Source organism: Macrosteles quadrilineatus, unplaced genomic scaffold, assembly GCF_028750875.1.
Source record: "Macrosteles quadrilineatus isolate MER2022 unplaced genomic scaffold, UCM_ALF_1.0 Scaffold_2__2_contigs__length_208266976, whole genome shotgun sequence".
In the NCBI taxonomy this organism is placed as follows: domain Eukaryota; kingdom Metazoa; phylum Arthropoda; class Insecta; order Hemiptera; family Cicadellidae; genus Macrosteles; species Macrosteles quadrilineatus.
The window spans coordinates 153,169,358-153,187,898 of record NW_026542595.1 but is presented as its reverse complement, the minus strand read 5'-3'; the positions used below and the strand labels follow the sequence as shown (position 1 = coordinate 153,187,898).

The 18,541-nt window shown below is 34.7% G+C and overlaps 1 protein-coding gene across 1 annotated transcript in view; it reads right to left on the bottom strand.

Annotated features, from left to right (window-relative positions):
• LOC128986734 (muscle-specific protein 300 kDa) overlaps window positions 1-18,541 on the bottom strand; it is a 183,790-nt gene that overhangs the window by 30,295 nt on the left and 134,954 nt on the right. Inside the window, exons 93-109 of the mRNA XM_054407239.1 lie at window positions 18,029-18,202; window positions 16,477-16,644; window positions 15,691-15,804; window positions 14,883-15,095; window positions 13,171-13,305; window positions 12,213-12,407; window positions 11,682-11,805; window positions 10,784-10,980; window positions 7,614-7,774; window positions 6,867-7,035; window positions 5,630-5,899; window positions 4,939-5,262; window positions 3,710-3,888; window positions 2,853-2,982; window positions 2,148-2,317; window positions 926-1,094; window positions 342-524 (exon numbers count right to left, since the gene is read on the bottom strand). Coding sequence (XP_054263214.1) covers window positions 342-524; window positions 926-1,094; window positions 2,148-2,317; window positions 2,853-2,982; window positions 3,710-3,888; window positions 4,939-5,262; window positions 5,630-5,899; window positions 6,867-7,035; window positions 7,614-7,774; window positions 10,784-10,980; window positions 11,682-11,805; window positions 12,213-12,407; window positions 13,171-13,305; window positions 14,883-15,095; window positions 15,691-15,804; window positions 16,477-16,644; window positions 18,029-18,202 — 3,075 coding nt within the window. The remainder of the gene's footprint in view (window positions 1-341; window positions 525-925; window positions 1,095-2,147; window positions 2,318-2,852; window positions 2,983-3,709; window positions 3,889-4,938; window positions 5,263-5,629; window positions 5,900-6,866; window positions 7,036-7,613; window positions 7,775-10,783; window positions 10,981-11,681; window positions 11,806-12,212; window positions 12,408-13,170; window positions 13,306-14,882; window positions 15,096-15,690; window positions 15,805-16,476; window positions 16,645-18,028; window positions 18,203-18,541) is intronic.

Here is an 18,541-nt window from a genome sequence, read left to right as displayed (position 1 = left end):
TTATGATGCAAAGTTTTTGGTTAAGTGGACAATTTTTGCTTAACCTCATCATAGGCTTTTACAGTTTAATGTAGGAGAGTTTTTACCTCATTGGTATTTTAATGTAGAACCAATCTGTCAAAGATAATGTTGAATATGTAAAGATGGATTCAAAATTGAAATATTGTAATGAAAAAACTTAAAGCCCCAAAAACTTGATTCTTTAAACGATTTTGAACATGTTAAAGCGGTTTTTATTTTTTTCTGTATCCAACCTAACTGCGCCGATTTGGGTCAGAAAATCAAAACTCTGCCGTACAACTTAATTATTAAAAACAAGCGCAACTTAGACAATAATTTACCTCCCAATGACTTGCCAGCTTCTGCAAGGTCTGTTTCCTACTGCTGAGATCACCCAGAAGATTGTCCCACTGTTGCGTAACATTAGCCACCTCGGTAGCAACTGCTGTCTTGTTCTTAGCGTCAGACTTGGACTGTATTTCAGTTGCACGCTGCGTCAACAAATCCATCTCTGGCTGGTGATGCTATAAAAAAATATATAGTTAGGATTTTATTTTAGTATGCTAATTTTTGTCCCTTAACCAGCACCTATCATATATCAATACAATATCAATATGAATAATATCGAATGGCTTTAAGTTAACACTTGAAAGCTTGTTGACGATGCATTATAAGGATTAGAATGATTTAAGAGTCATTGGAGGATAGCGGCCATTTTAGATAATTTTAAACAGCTGCTAAAGAGTTAATTTTCATCCAAAAATATTTTTTCAAACCCGTGAACTACTCTGAAGACGGCTGTTTGCAATGAGGCCAACACATCAGCACTTAGGAATAATATTCCACCTATGACACAGAAGTAACGGGCGACATAGTTAATAGATGATCTCATCTAATCTTTCACATTAACAGGCCCAATACCAACCTCAGTGTCATTCTCGGCATGCACTATCTTCTGTATGTTGAAATGGACGCCAGCCAGTGACGTGACAGGTTCGTCAGTGAACTGAGCTCTGGACAGGTTAGCTTTGACTTTGTCCAGCGACTGTTGATAGTCTCGCCACACTTCTGCATCCTGCTCCAGCTGAGCTTGTCTGGAAACATACACCAAATTTACAAAATATTTATTACCATATCATATTTTTCAAACCTATGAACCAGTAACATTTTGATAACCAGAAAATTATCAACTGTAAAAAGTTTACTTTAATATTACATTAGGAGTACCGGTAATTCAAAATTAGAACAATACATAGAAAATACATCCGTTATTGAAAAATCAAGGTTACACAAGCAAAAATAGGGTTACCACCAGCCATTGAACTATTGATGTTTTTGACTTGGCCAGAACACAAAATGATTTGAAACATAGTAAATTAAATAACCATCCAGTTCAGAAAAAGATATTATGAATGAAATGAAAAATATCATAGGAAGACAGGCTTTGGACTGGTGTCTCAGGGACAACAAAGATAAGAAAAACTTAAACATACCTGGAGGAGGACAATAGAAAAGAACATTACAGAAGAGGGGCAACTGGAGGCATGTGAAGGACTTAGCTGGATATTGAGATCGATGTAGTTGTTTTGTCGAAGCCCTTTGCTCCAACAGTATGTGCAACAGAAATTAAGTCTGTATAGTAGAACTTTAATTATTATCGATTGGGATCCTAGCATATTCCTATAACTACATAACAACATGTTAGTCAAACAAACTTAAAATAATTCAGTTTTTTACCGAAATTTGGAGTATTTTATATAAAACAAGCACAGAGCTTTTACCATAACGATCGCAGAACGTGTCTACGAGGAATTAGCAATTGAAATAGATTCCTTAATAACAGAAATATGATTGCAGAAAACAATGATGATTTTTCCCTGACTGTGCGAGTCGATGATGATGTGTACACAACCCTTTTGTCAATTATGAAAGACGATCATGTACGGCGGAGATGTTCAGAAAGATGTCAAAATCACAGCTTTTTACTTCTTCAAAAACAATTTTTTTATTTCTGTAGTTTCAGGTTTTAAAAATTCTGTCTGTGGATGATCAGTGATTCGGATAGTTGGAGTTAGGATAATTGGAGATCTACTGTATATCAAATCATGGCGTATGAGTAATAACACACCAGTACAGAGGTGACAAACCTGCTCTTGGCCAGATTGAGTGTGTTCTTGAGCAGCTGTGTGAGCCGTTGTTGTTTGAGGCTCAGCTCCTCCTGCTCAGTAGGGCTCAGTGAAGGCCAGATCTCGTTGCTGGCTGCCTGTATCTGCTGAGACACCAACTCTCTGATTGCCGGCTCACTACTGAAGAACAACTGCAACAACAATGTTACAGCGGTGAGGTGAATGTTCTACATTTGCAGGTTTTAAGATCTGCTCAGTACAGTGTCAATCAATGCTCAGTTTGCTAGTTTCATACAATTTGGTTCGAGCTAAAGGATAGATTCTACGACTCTTTTCTTTAAAGATTTCTAATCCTACGTCTCCTAGGTAAGAACTCATGCACAATAAGCTGTGTTTAATATGCCTGGATATAATAAGTACCTGGATTAATAGTCCACCCCTTTCCTTCAGTCAAGAAGAAGTGTTTTTTTATAGGAGGATTCCCTTCCGCTTAGTATCCACATAATCAGTGGATTTCTATTACATTGATAAGATTTTTTTAAGGCAAAGTGCATATATGTACTAAACATTGGTTCATTATGGATAAAACATTGTTTGAACAAATCTTTGACATTTTGTTTATTAATTTAGAGGAATTTATATATTTTTAGGTGGAAAATGTAATATTTTAGCTAAAATTTTATTTTAATGTTTATAACAAAGTAATCAGTCTTAACAAATTAGTACCTTGTGATCTTCCAGGTCATGAGCAATATTTGCAAAGTCCACTCCATCTTTGCCAGCCTCAAGCTTTGCTTCTGCTTCTCGGACCCAAATATGGAGTTTTTCCACTAAAGCTTCGTAATCTTCCCGGTATCTAGAATATAAAATTTAAAAATGTAAAGTGAATCTGATACAGACAAGTAAAGAATAAAAGTACCAATTAATTAACCTTCCAATATTTTATAAACATTATATTTTTATTTTCTTATACGATCTTACCAATACGATCTTTACACCTAGTAGGCAAGGAGAATTTTCAAGTAGCACTAATGTAATATCTACAGCATAGGCGGCAGTGAAATGTATGTTTTATTTCTTTTTTTGATCCTTCATCTGAGGCAATGGAAACGATGCCAAGATTCTTACAATATCCAGTCAAGAAAATATTTGAGGTAAATAATTTCCACAAAATACACCTTGGTTGCATCCCCCCCATTTTAATTGCTCAGGGATTTAGTGTAGATCCTGCTATAAGGGACTTAGATTATAGCGACTTATGAGGATTACTTAGACTTGTAGATATAGTTGGCCTTCGATTTTATACTAACATTAATTTAATAAACCTACGTTTGGTTCAAGATTATCCATGTGGAATTTTCAAACATTTTAATTTTAGCTTCTTAGGACTAGGATTTGCAGTAGTTTAGACTTAACTGCTTTAAATCTGAGGGTGACTGGTTTACTGTAACTTTCGAGGTTTGTGTCTGACTAAATAAGCTGATTTTGTCATGTTAATGTCAAGTTCCCTGATTTTTGTTTTATAAAATTGACAAAATTCAGGATTTGAACCAATATTTAACGTCGCCTATGTTTCACTCTACCTCTTATTGTCCTCCAGATACTTGGCTCTCTCACTCAGTTGTGGAGGAAGAGTGGTCAGCAGCAGGTTAGCTTCACTCAGCCGTTCCGTCAACTCCATCGGCAGCCCCTCCTCATGCTTCACTGACTCCTGTGCAGCAGCTATCCTCCCCAGGTGGCTCTCCACCTCTGCAGCTAGTTTCTGAAACATTTAAATTTCTATGATAGGGGGTTATCAGTAAGCAGTCTGATCAATTCAGATGTCTGGCATTAAAGGCTGTCTTGTTACCTGTGTGCTGAAAACATTTTCCCTTCTTTCCTGAAAATAAAATTGTAGCTAGGAGTGTTTTTAGATGTTTACTTGATACAATCATGGAGTTTGAAAACAGCTGTTGTCAATTTAAATTTGGTTGTAGTAGTTTACACAACATTTGCGTAAAGATAGTGTTGACGACACAAGTTGGAATCCATTTGCCTACTTTGACGAGTCTCTCTCGCCGCCGCCGAGCGCCCTAAAATACTTTGATGAAGTGGCCTCACTGCTTGCTCGCATCGTAGTAGTTTGCTGTTAACTCAACAGATAGCAAGAGAGCTGAAGCATCGAGGTCAAACAAGGTCAAAGAAGAATTCTTAGAGCTTGGTTATTTTGAAGTAGAAATTGAGGGTTCTACTATGTGTATAAACAGCCATGTTGTTGTAGCTCCAAAGGTTTACAATAAACTCATTGGCCTTATCTCAAAATATGATGTCAAACAATTCAAGAGAAAGTTTTATAACTGGTTATTAATAAACCCACTTTATTCACTTAATGAGTTTTTTTCTTGCCAAATTGCTTTCTAGATCGTTCTATACACTTAAATACAAATCCCACACTCTATTAATTAATAGTCTATATAAATCATTCTTCACATTAAAACTATTATTGAAAACTAATCCTCTCTTTTTTCATTAAGATATGATGTTATCAGAAATTATTTTCTATTTTATCTGTTATTGATGTTCCAGGCCAGCTTGAAGGAGAAATTGTTTGTTTAATTGTTTTGTTCTATATACTATAAAATTTAAATTTAATTTTATATTTACATCTACTTTAATTTGCTTCATGACAATTTGTAAAATGCAATCTGACCTATCCTATTGTACTTTATTGTACCGAATGGAAATAAATATATTTGATTTGATTTGATTTGATTTGTATAATGAACAAAAGGAATTGCTATGTAAATAATCAACAAATATTCAAGACTCTAACCTTGTGTTTCTCCATTTCCAGCTGAACGCTGGACACATCAATGTTGAGCAGTGGCCGAGACTTGACCTCCGCCTCGTGACTATGCAGCCACTCCAGTATTGTGTCCAGCTCCGCAGCCAGCTTGAGATGTTCCGCCGCAGCAGCTTCATGTTGCTGCCTCTGTCTCTCCACGGCTCTTCGCAGTGCAGTCAGCTGTTGCTTCAGACTCTGCAGCTGTTCCGTCACCATGTTGCGGTCTGATGCGGAACCTTCTGCAGCGATCTGTTCACCCTTATCGGTGGCTGCGGCCAGCAAGGCCTCACACTCTTGGATCTTCACTATAACCTGTAGTAAAACCAAGAAGATATTTTTTTTATTGCTTAGAGTCTTAAGATATAAGTTTAAAAAGAAAGCTGAAAAGGAATATGTTGAAACAATGGATGTGTCTAAGCTTAACAGAATAAACATGATTCAATTCTTTGTATAAAATGTATTTTTGGTGATGGTAAATTTATGGAGGACTGGTTTTTTGTATGTTATTGTGTGTTTTTTGTGAGTCTTCTTCGTGTTTCATGGCCTACCGGTACTTATTCTAAGGTAAATTAGCTGCCATCCTCCTTTATTGTACAGTTTAAAGTCCTGGACTAGAGCCTTTCCTTGAAAAATACTATATAGAAGCTATAATACTACAACACAAGTCCTACTCCCGTACATCGTCATATTTCCTGATCTTCTCCTGCGTAGAGTGTCCGCCGGTCTCAATGTCCTTGATGACCTCAGTGTAGCGTGTTATGAATGTTGTGATGTCAGCTATCAGCGCTATGAACTGTTCCCTCAGCAACAACAGCTGCCTCAGCCTGTCCAGCTGATCCTCTATGGCTCTGATCAGGTCTTCTTGCTGCTTAACTATGTCCTGAAGGTTAGCAATGCCCTCCAGATCTCCAACGTTGCTCTTCCAGTTCTTCAAGTCGTCCAGTAGTTTCTGAAATTTCAAGGTATATTTTAATAAGATTCCAGAGGGAGAAGAACCCTTCCATCAAGAATGAGGAAGATGCATCAATTTCACAAAGACATAGGAAGACTTAAAGTTCAACATTTGACTACAGTTAAAGCAGAAGAGGGCAGAAGTGAGTGGTGAGGCACAAAACCTACTGAGGTGTCAATGGCGAAGGAGTGAAAGGGAAACAGAAGATAAAAAGCACAACAAACATGAGCAATTTATGAATTGTTTGCATTTTTGTTTTTTAACGGAATATAGGGTTACATTAATATCACAGGTATCGACGGTGTAATTTAAGCAGATAGACAGTAAAGGATAATGTTTTTGTATATATTTAGCTTGATGGACCTAGCTGTCCATGATAATTAGGATTTTAATTAATGGTTCTGGCTAAAATAACAGATAGTCTCATATCCAAAGCTACACAAATCATCTTGAATGTCCCCCACCTACACTCATTGTTGATACATATTTGGATCTAGCCACACCTCAGTTTCATAATGAATATTCTAATTATTTGGTAAATAGCCTAATGCACTGTGCTGCTGATATTTGGAGATTGGAATTAAGAGTCATAATTATATTATTAAAACTATTATTATTATTAAAATTATTATTCTATTCTATTATTATTAAAACTATTCTATTGTTTTGCTACCGTTGAAAGTTGTTACAATTGGGATATAAAAAGGTTACTTTCAATATGGTTTGACTTTATGGTTTGCAATTAACAAACCATTAATTTCTTTGAGATACTTTCCAATTAACTCTCTAGCCACTAGGGACTTATTTTTGGGTCCAGGTTGAAAATTTATAAGACACAGTCAACACATTCTAACCACTGGATATTTACCCTCCATTTTCTTCCAACCCAAAAATCTCAAAATTTTCAGTCTAGATTTTTGGCGTCTGATCATGAGACAAATTTTTGGAGGGTATGTTTACAAACCTGATAGCTTTCCAGCATTGCCTGCACATCCTCCACCTTGCTGCCTACAGGTCTCTGCAGATCCTTCAACTCAGCCTGTATGCGAGCAAACATGGCGAGACTCTCATTGGCACGCTCTTGTGCTTGACGACATTTTTGCAACGCCTCGCCCAGAGCTTTAGTGCGATCCCTGCAGAGAAAGTCAGACTGATTACATATTACCAAAAAAGATAAAGATTTAAATAAATAAGCATTAAGTTAATTTATTAGGCTCCACTTCTGATCCTACTCCTTTTCATAAGTCCACAACATTCTCACGTCTTTCACTACTTCATTTTTCCACCTCTTCTACGAATGATCAGAAAATCTTCTTCCATCCAAGATTTCCTTCCATTAAGCTTGGTGATAGTTTCGTCTCTACTTCTTATCACATGGCTAGTTCAGGTCTTACCCGTGTTGTTCTCACAGGAAAAAATTATTTTTAAGTAAATAACTTTCTGCTTATGGGAAAGAAACAATAATGATGTAATGAAACATGTATTATAAGATCACTGGAAAGTCACAGGAACAAGTGAACAGGTTCTGCTGCTGATAAAGTAGTACTGATAAATGGTAATGCCTGACACCTGTTCCGATGAACTACTCTAAAGATGGCTGTCTGCAACAAGGCCGAAAAATCAACATTATTAGTGTAATGTTGACCGTCGAATCTTTACTTCCAATGTATTCACATAGTCATGGTGGTATTGATGGCAAGTATTCTCGTACCTTATGTTGGCAGCAATTCGGCCGTGACGCTCGTGGAGGTTGTTGAGGTTCTCTGTCAGCTGAAGCAGGTCTGGAGCTCCGAGTACCATTGTTCGTCCGACCTTGTCAAGGTTGTTCAGATCATCACCCACACGCACACACTCCTCATTGAGTTTGGTATACTGCAATTGAAAAACACAGTATATAGTTTTCTGTGTTGTACTTTGAACAGTTATCTAGATGTTTTGGCAACAGCATTTATACATATTACCTATACAGAAAGTCATACAGGGTGTTTGAAAAGTCTGAGTACGGCTTAATATTTTACAAACCATAGCAGAAAACATCTCTCTCAGAGCTTTTAGAGAAGAAAATTGTATTTTAGCTTGTAAGCTTTACTTTTTTATGACCTTGACTGTTGCTAATACATGTATAATGTCAATGGCAAATAAATATTGCTATTTATTTATATCAACTTTGCACGATGTCATATCGCAATGTAAACTATTTTTCCTTGCAATTGCCATGACATGACAACCATGGGGGGACGGCCCACAGAGGAAGTCAAGAAATTTTATATGTAAGCACGGGTCGAGTGATACCTCATTTCAAAGAGCTCAGTTAGTAGAGTTGAATGCCGCAAACCGCATCTCAAAAGATGTATCCAATCAGAAATGGCGGGTTGTTTTAGGTACACATTGTGAAGTACATTATGCGCTGCCATTTCTGACTGTATTGTCTTATTCAGATGCGGTAGGTGGCGTTTCACTCTACTAATGTTTTCACGGTGAGATTAGTTAACTTACCACTTCATTTTAGAATTAAATTTTGTTGTTATTTTTTAATCCAGTCAGAAATGGCAGCGCATAATGTACTTCACAACGTGTACCTAAAGCAACCCACCATTTCTGATTGGATACATCTTTTGAGATGCGGTTTGCGTCATTCATCTCAACTACCTGAGCTCTTTGAAATGAGGTATCACTTGACCCATGCTTACATTTAAGATTTCTATGACTTTCTCTGTGAGCCGTCCCCCCATGTCTCTCATTTCATGGCAATAGCAACAAAAAATAGTTTACATTGCGATATGAGACTTTGTAAAGTTTATAGATGTTCTCTGCTATGGTTTGTAAAATATTAGGCCGTACCCAGACTTTTCAATCACCCTGTATAATCTGCTTGCTAGGTAATAAATAGTGATTTTTTTTGTGACAGTTTTAAACGTGACCATTGATTAAACAAATTTAGGTATTTTAAATAGGCCTATTTTCTCCTGAGAAAAGGCAAAATTAGAAACAGGATAATAATATGTAACAAAGATTTAATGATTTCATAATTTATGATTGGTGTGATTAAAAGCTCGGTAAATCCAATAGTATCCTGGATACTGGTTGGGGACTTAATTTTTGCCCAAATGTACTTTCTGCTCACTACTTCCTAGTAAGTTAACTAATCTATCAGCAAAACTCAATAATTCTTAAAACACGGTATGCAATTAACTAGTTAAATAATTAAGATAATACTTACAGTCTAAGAACATCATGTCCAAAATACATGCAGCATAGTAAGAAAAACTAATTACATGATATACAGGTGTATTAAAAATAAAAATATATATTTTTTAATAAATCTTATTAATGGCAATAAATTATAATTAATGTAATAAAAAGAGGGAGTAAACAGAATAAACTAGATTATCACCACTTATAAACATTTTACTAATGCTTTTTGATTTATTAAAGTTGTTGCAGTGGATTACACTCAGTACCAGACTAGACTAAGACTCGAGATGGAAATTATTTATTGCTTATAATTTAGGGATGGTCAAGTCTCAAAATTTCGGGAAATTTTAAATCTCGTTACACGAGACGAGATTTCTTTTTAGCCAAGATTTTTATCGAGACAAGAATTAAAAAAAAAAAAATTAAAAACGCCTGCAGAAAGTTAATGCAATACCCGCAATACATGAGCGTGTTGTAGTTGCGTTTCCTTTGCGAAGGCGATCTTATTTAATTAATTCTTTGAATGTAAATATTACTTTAATTATTTTAATAATATTACTTTAATAACATTTGAGAAGTTTTGTTAAGTGTAATCAGTGTGAGGAATGTTTTATTACTATAAAAAGTCAAAACAAGTAACTATTTTATAAAAATTAATATTGCTTTTATTTTATGATTTATTTTATTTTAGGATGAGTTGAACTCTATCCTAACTGATATCACTATGTTTCCTAATCGTAGGCATTTTTAATAAGTTAGGCGTGATTAATAGAAAAATGTTATGCTGATGTTTTTTTAATAAAAGATTGTAAATATTCTTGCCTGTTATCATTATTTTTGTATTTAAACAGTAATCTAACAATGTTACAAAATCAGGTAAAAATTTTGAACGTGCATTTCCCGTTGTGTATGAGAAGGGAGATCCCGTCTCGAAATTTTATGAGAAATAAAAAATCTTGTCTTGTCTCGTCTCGAACTAAAAATCCAATCTCTTCCATCCCTACTTATATTATTTCTTTTTCATAAAAGAAAAATAATTTTACTAGTTTAATTTACCTTTCCTTGGCCATCATTAGCTATATGTTTTTTCATCGGAGTTTATTACTGTTGTAAAATTGATGACAAGATAAAAACACTGAAATGGATCAAATTGACTTATTTAGGAAACAATTCATTATTTTGGAGAGAGAAATATAGTTTTTGACTGGTTAACTTCATTTTAGCAAAATCAATCTGTCAAGGAATACATAGTAGGCTAATTAAAAACTTTAAAAACAATAACAAACCCATAAAAAGTTGAAATTCATGGATAAGACTAACTTTATCCACAAAATAGGTTTCTGTGTATAATTTCAAGTTATTTTTTACCAAAATCAAACTAATGTAAAGTAAAGGAATCTTGGTGCAATTCAAATCCAGTTAGTTCTTAAAATACTCAAGATTTGCCAATATCAGCGCTTTCTCCACAGTATTTCAGTGGCAATTCAAGTGATTGAGTCAACAGCATATTTTTATTTCCATTGTTATTCTGTAGCTGTATGTCTCAATTATAATGTAATCTGTTCAAAAAAATTTGTAATCAGATATTTGTTTGTTAAAGAAAAAGATTGAGATGTACTCACATTGGTCAAGCAAGATATATCTTTTTAACTTATTGTGAACGTATTATTCAGATAGTTGGCACACCTTATTGAGTTGTTCCTGTATGAGTTGAAGGTTGGAGGTCCTCAGTTCGGCTGACAATGCGACCTCTGCCTCGTTCATCCAAGCCTGACAAGCCTCGACATCGGCCTCAAACTTGCGCCGTCCAGTCAGCAAGTCCTGCATGGACGACAGTTTGTTGCGACACTTCTTCTGCAGCCCTTCGTGCTCCTTAACCAAACCTGAAGATGGATGGTAAGATAAATTGTGAGAAAAGGAATTAGTGATTGAAAAGAGCTTGTTCTTATACATTTACTATAGTACTTTATTCGTGGATAGTTTAAATCGGATGCAATTTTGTATGTGTCCTGTTTCTGTCACTAATCCATAACTGGATCAATGCAATTGGTTTTTAACAATAAAAAAGCTACCCAAGCGGTGGCGGTATACATTAACTACATAATTTTATGACAATTTTTATCGTCAATCTTGGATTTGACCAATATAGACCTACTGTAAGCAAAATTTTATTTGAAAAAAAAAACAATTTTAACACAAGATATGAACAAGCAATAAAACATACCGGTACATATCAAATACTATTATACAAGCATTCTAGGAAGTGTTTACTGTTTAGACTTTGAATAGTTAATTAGTAGGATTACAACAAAACTCAAGCTTAAACAAAGTTTATCATTCAGAAGAGCAAAACGGATATTGGAAAAAGTTTCAAGAGCACAAGGAGAAAAGATTTTACATTCTATATAGCTGTATTTCCTGTAGAAAATGTGGCAAGAAAATCTTTAAAACATCTTGCATCATCTCAACATAAAAAGACTTTCACACATTGTGGTTTGTGTTATGATAAAATAAGGCAACCAATTTCACAGTATACATTACATACAAACTTTTGTGTATACTTCACATTGTGTTGAAAACTCACCTTGAATAACAGCGAGTAGCTTGGCTTTGTCAGCCTCATCACAATCCTTAATGAGAGCGTTGGCTTGCTTCTGTAATGGACCAAGCTCATTGTCTCCGAACTTCTTCAAGGACGATTCATAAGTCTGTGAATAACAACAAACCATCAAAATCAAAGCAATTAAATAATTATCATATTACGATTTATATGCAGGAATACTTACCTTTAGAATTAAGATATTAATTATGGTAATTTGAAGACAGACTAATATATAAATTGGAATTAACTAAGATAGTTTGAACTTGTGAGAGGAGGGAATTCATAGGAAAATTAAGTTGTGTTGATGGAGTTTGAAAAGAGAGACAAATACCTAGATTACGATCGGTAGCGTGAAGTAGGGTGTGTAGAAGAGAACTGTGGAAGTAATAGGAGATGTTGGGGAGGCCTAATCAACACCCAAATCTAACTGGAACGGAAGAAGCTATGGACACCCACTACAACTGTAGTAGACATATTCAGCACTTTAACCTATTTACCTATTTAACTATTTACCTTGTAGTGATCAAGTTCTTTCTCAACACCAGCCGCTGTCAGTGGTTGTTCTTTTATCGGATCGAGATCCTCAGACGCCAAGTCTCGCAGAGCTGATTGCACAGCGGCCAACTTGTCTTCAAACTGCTTCCTCTGACCTGCTGCACTTCCAACTCGTTCAATCTCTCCTCTCAAGCCCTTGTTCAGCTCACCAACCTAGAGACAAGACATAGGTTACGATTAAACCTAAGATCTGTGCAAAAACAATCTTCACGGCTACGGCCACACTAGTCGACAAGTCTCCCCTTCAAACCCAGTCCCTTCACAGTTTTACTGTTTACCTGTTTTTTTTTTTTGGATGACCGTGATGAAGAGTGCAGTTGGAAAATATGCTGCTTAATGCAAAGTTTTATCAACCAAATAAGGGTGAATATATTTCTATGAGATGTAACCGTAAAACATAAAGAATATTCTGGTGCAATGGGAACCCGAAACTTCATGTATTTCACTATGTTCTCTTCAATAATTCTAGGAGTTTTTCAAACATGGCTATGATGATTAAAAAACGAATTGTAACTTGAAAATACATCATCCCTAAGCAATGATTTAAGAGTGGAAAAATGGTGATCTTTCAAGTGATGCCCTCCCAATCATATTTACCAAATTAAATTTCCCTCAAGGGAAGAAGCTATCACTGTAGGTGGTATGGTAAGACCTTAATTCGGGACCAATTTTTTATTTTTATTTCTCCAGAGGCCAAAAACACTATTCATCCAGATTTGCATAAATTATCACAATCCTTTGTAAAGGAAATTTTCATCATGATCATTTTTTATAACTGTCGGTGAGTGTACTTTTGTTCCACATTTAGTAGAGATTACTGAATTCAATTCGTTATTGAGAGTACTTGTAAACCCCCAAGAAAATATATTTGTAACTCATATATTTTAATACGAAATACCGTTTACTGGCTACAAACCTCAGTCTCCAACAAGCGAATGCTGCCTCCCAACTGCTGCACTTCGCTAGGCTCCAGCTCGCTAGCAAGAGCCTGCAATCGCTTGTCCACCGACTCTGCTAGTAATTGTTTGCCTTCAGCTTCTTTCAGTAAGACCTGCAATAGAAACATTTATTGACTTAATGTAATGGTATTTGCCTATTAGGAAAAACATGTGTAATTTATCTAATTGTTCATTTGGTTTGCAAGGTGCGGTGTTTAAGTATATTTAATTTTTACTTGGTCATCATAGTGTTATAGTTATCTTTTATAAGATGAAACTCTTGACAATTTATGTAGTTTACTAGTTTATGTTCTCAAATTGTGCACTTATGTTAAATGAAGTTATAAGGAATTTCTGACAAAGAATTAGTTATCAATACACCTGACACAGGGGTGATGTGCAATATTCTGTCCATAGAACAACAATTACTCCTAGAAAAAAATTAAAGCTGTAACAATTCAATATTTTCACCAATATTTTTTTTTATAGAATAATTTAATTTCCACCATATGTTTTCATTTTATCTAAACGTTAATCCCTTTTCAAACCATATATAGTAATTAATTGTCCATGCAGAACAATAGGTAATCAATTTAATACAATATAATATAGAAATTTTCAAATAACCTAATATCATGTAAATACATAATAGCCTATAACTTTTGTAACAAAATTGCTTCAAATTCAACATAAATTTATTTAAATAACTTTTCAAAATTATAATTCAGCTCTCTAGCAAATGAAATGTGTTAAGTATAATATATATGTGTGAACAGTGGCCTATAATTTTATGTTATTAAGTCGGCATTGACATATGTGAGTGCAACAATACATCAGACCATCATCACTTCCAATAGAGCCAAGATAGTATGAAGATGCAAATTAGACACTACATATTTAATATTAAAATTTTATAAAGAAAAGTACATTATTCGGACAAAATTTGTGAAATTTGTTGAAAGAAGAACCATCCTTGTGACGAACATTCATAATTTATAACATCAAGAACTTTACTTCAAAGAAGACATCAATTTTGGTGAGATTACTCCAATAGACTTTTACCCCTTTGGAAGCCATTAAAACTTTTTTAGGCCCAACCTTTGGACATTTGTACTCAAATTCAAAGTCAAGAACTTATAGAAGCTTAACCTATTCAAAATTATTATTAATTCAACCAATCTATAATTCGAACATACTTTATATTCTAAAACAAAATTTAATTAGGCTTATATCACAAGATTAATTTCAAATGCCGCTCGATCACCCCACCTGAGAAAGATCCTTGCAGTAGCCTAAATTATAACATTGAACTTAAATAATTAAAACCATTGTAATAGGCCTAGCCTAAAGTTTTTTTTTAAAGTAAATTCATTTCCCACTGTTTGTACAATTTATTGTGAACCCCCTTTCTTTTCTTTCATTATCAGATTTGTATAATAATTAATAAATTTAATTTTCGATTTTGTACATGGAGTTTCCATTGTAGACCTAAGTTGAAGGTTGTTTACAAAGCTTAAGAAAATATAAATTTAACTTAAAAACTAAGATAAAAAAATAATGGTAGTATTTATGTAGAATGTAGACTTAACATGACAAATAGGAAATAAACATTTTTATTTCTTACTATAGCCATAGTCAAAGCTATAATATTATTCTTACAAACTTTATTATCTCTACTCTGGTCACCCACCTTTAGCAGTTGTTGCCGTTCCTCGGTAGCTTTGTTTTCATAGCCAAGTGGCGGAGGCGCCGTCACATACACCATTTTCTCCCTGACCCACTCCCGCGCCTGTCCTATCTCCGCCTGCGCAGCCTCCGCACCCTTGTGCGTGGTCGCCAACACCTGTGCTTTGCGCTGCACTCTCTTGGCAAGGTCGTTGTATCGCCTCTCAACGGCCTTAACCTGCCACAAAATCCACAAGTCAATAACAAATTTTATCGATATATTTGAATAGTTTTTCTTTAGTCTGTGTAAGGTAATATTTACTGTGAGTTTGAGTTATTTTACCCAAGCGATCCTATTATGTGGCGATTCTCAAGATTTTGCCTTCCAAGTTACCTGTTATCAGTTCAGATTTTGAAGTCTCAATTTCAGTTTTTAAGTTGTTCCATGGATTAAAATTGTACCACAGACAAAACTACTCGTAACACTAAACTTGATATCGTCTCTTAACCAGAGGGCTTATAAAAAAAAGTAGTGGAAATCCCACAACACCTTATACTTCTCCCCCAAAAAGAAGTCCTGTGGGAAAGACACAAGATAAAGTTAATGCAACGTCAAACAAATTTATATCTACCAAAGGAGTAAGCATTTTTATTTATTTCAGTGGAGGAAGGTAAAAATAGTTTAGAAGGCAGACGAGGAGTCATGTATTAGGTGATGAAAAGAACAATGACATGGAATATGGTGGAAAAAGAGGAATCGCGGAGATAGAGAAGGGGTGGGGTGGCCAAGAATTGATGCAACAGAAGAGGCTGTATGTACGATTAACATTTACCTGGTCTTCAATCTGCTGGGAGTCCAGGTTACTGACTACTGCAATCACATTGTTGGCCAAAGTCTTCACTTCTTCCACCTTTGGCAAAGCCTTCTCCTGCAGTTCATTACCAACCTAACAAAGAACAATGAATATTTCTTAAATGAAGTCGGTGAAGAATTTATGAGTGTAAAATTTTTATTAGTTTTTTAATTGCTTAACAATAATGCACTACTAAGATGTCCTTTGGAGGTATTTATTACACGTTGTTTTTAAATTGAAAACAATATGGGTAGTGTTCAACATAGGTTAAATTTCTTTGACATTAAACATTTTTTTATGGTTTTTATAGAGTAAAAGAGTAAATCTTTTTGCCTAATCAGAGCCAATTTAAAAAGCCAATTTAAAATAAGCGGTAACACTGACATATACTTTCTTCCATAAGCTTATCAACAACCCTTATATTAGGTAAGCGGTGGGAGTAACTACGGTATTTTATGGATAAATCACAAAAGTTGCAATGTGCAGCATTGGATGTTTTACCATTTAGTGTATAGGACCATAACATACTAAATTTTTATCAAAATAAATCAAGCCGTTTTTGTGAAAATTCTATTTTTTCATTGTTTTATTGGTGTTTATGACAAAATAAAAAAATAAAAATTTCTTAAAAAACTGTCAAATTCCTCCCTATTCTGTAGTTTTTCCTCCTTGGGAACTAAACATTTAACCACAAGGTCAAAGCTCATGGAGATACAGTAATGGTGAAGATTTTACACCATAATCGACTAACAACAACCTACTGACCTCAGCTAGAGTGGCCAGCTTATGTTGGCAGTCCAGTCCACTGCCCTTCTCCGCTGAATCTACTTTCTTGGCCAGAGTGTCCAGGTAAGCCTGTGTACTGGACAGCGAGCCTCGGTACTCGTCTATCAGGCTCTGCTCTCCTTGCTTCTTGGCTAGTGTCTCCATCAACTGGTTGAAATAAAAAACATATGGAATAGTTTTCATGATTGTGGAAATATGTCATATCTAAGTATTGATTAGTGATTACTCAACTAAGGTTGATTATTAGCTCTTATTTATATTCAAGGAAAATAATGGCACAGAAAAATTAACACACAACTCAGCAATACAGCTTATTGTAAAATGTCCTGTAGAGATGGACAGGTCTTGAATTTTTAAGAATGAGAGATTTAAAAAATCTCGTTTGTTCGAGCGGGATTAACTTTGCTCCAAGACTTTTTCGAGATGAGATTAAAAAACCCCATCATAAAGTGGTTGTTGTATTTCCTTTGCAAAGGTATTCTTATTTAATTTATTCTTTGCGTATAACAAAGATTTTTGCCTTATTGAGTGCACTAAGTATAGTTTTTATAGGTTGAAGCAGAATCTTTGTGGATAAAGAAGAATCGCGGATAAATGTACACCGGATAAACAGGTTTTAGTGCTGTACTACAACTCTTTTTCTTATAGACTGTTTTTGTTTTGAGACAATTAGTTGTAGTATGCATGTTGTAGTTTTACATTAAAGATGTCTTATTTTCATTTTATTTTAAATTTTTTTCTTACTGCATTTAAGATTTTCATAACTATTCAAGTTCCTGTAAGCTTTTGTTATTTTATACACTCTTTTTGTATTGACCTTTGTAATAAATAATTAGTTATTGTACTTTAGTTGTTTTAATAGTACTGAAGTGTTATTTATTAACTAACTATTGTAAAACTGAGCATATGAATACTTCCCGTAGTAATGAGATCTATAATCTTATATTGAATTATAATGAGAAAATAGAATCTCGTCTCATCCATCCCTAAAATCCTGTTGCAGCCAACCTGCGGACTAAGCCAATTTCTTTGGATAAGTTTTCATTCAAATTTATAATTATCAAAATTATACATCTAGATACACTTCTAAATAATATTGGATTTATAGATCTACTCAGGTCTGATTCTATGGTAAACATGTGAAGTTGTTGTTTCGAAAAAAATATTTCTTAAAGCTTGCAGTAGTGTAGAGGCATTTTGCCAAAGGTTTTTTAAGATGTGTTTGTAAACAAGCAATCTACAACCATTAATGTCGTTTGGTATAACATGGGATATTTTATTTTGAAAGTTTATACATCTTGATAACAAATAGGCGTAGACTAATAATTTTTAAGTGCCAGATAGTTTTTATTTTACGAAAATTAAAATCAATTTAAATTGGAGAACTCTTACAAGAATTGTCATGCTTGTGAGGATATTTTTATATGAACAATGCCAATAACTCCTATCGGTGGCTACACCAATAAGGAATCCTCTGTATCTAATTCATCCGTTAGTTTGACGTAAACAGCAATACTACTACTTGGCTCACCAAAGTCTCTAGGCTATCCAGCTGAGTCTCAATCTCAGGTGGTGATCCGGACATCTCTGTTGTCAGTTTCAACTTCTTATCACCCAGTGTCACCAACAGCTCCTGCATGGCTGCCAACTCTGACCTAGCTGTGTCGGCCTTCAACTTGGCTGGCTTGGCTCGCCACTCTGTCACCTGGAAAATCATTACGGAATTACGATTGTGTAAAGCCAAATATTTCGAAATCCTTTGGTTAATACTACTGCTTTCAATACGCTTGCATAAACTCTCATAAAGTAGAAAAAATGCCGTTCAATAATTTTACTAATTTTAGTAATTTTAGATACAAAGTTTCGCACAGTTATAGAACATTTTAGAACAACACTTTCTGTGTCATTAGAAGCACAGAGCTGTACCCTACGCTGTCTGAGGAGGTAAAAATAAATATTAGTTCCTTTTTTAAACTGAAGCCATGTGTGAAGACTATCAAGAGTCCTTACCAAACCAATACCAAGAGACCAATATATAAAAAAA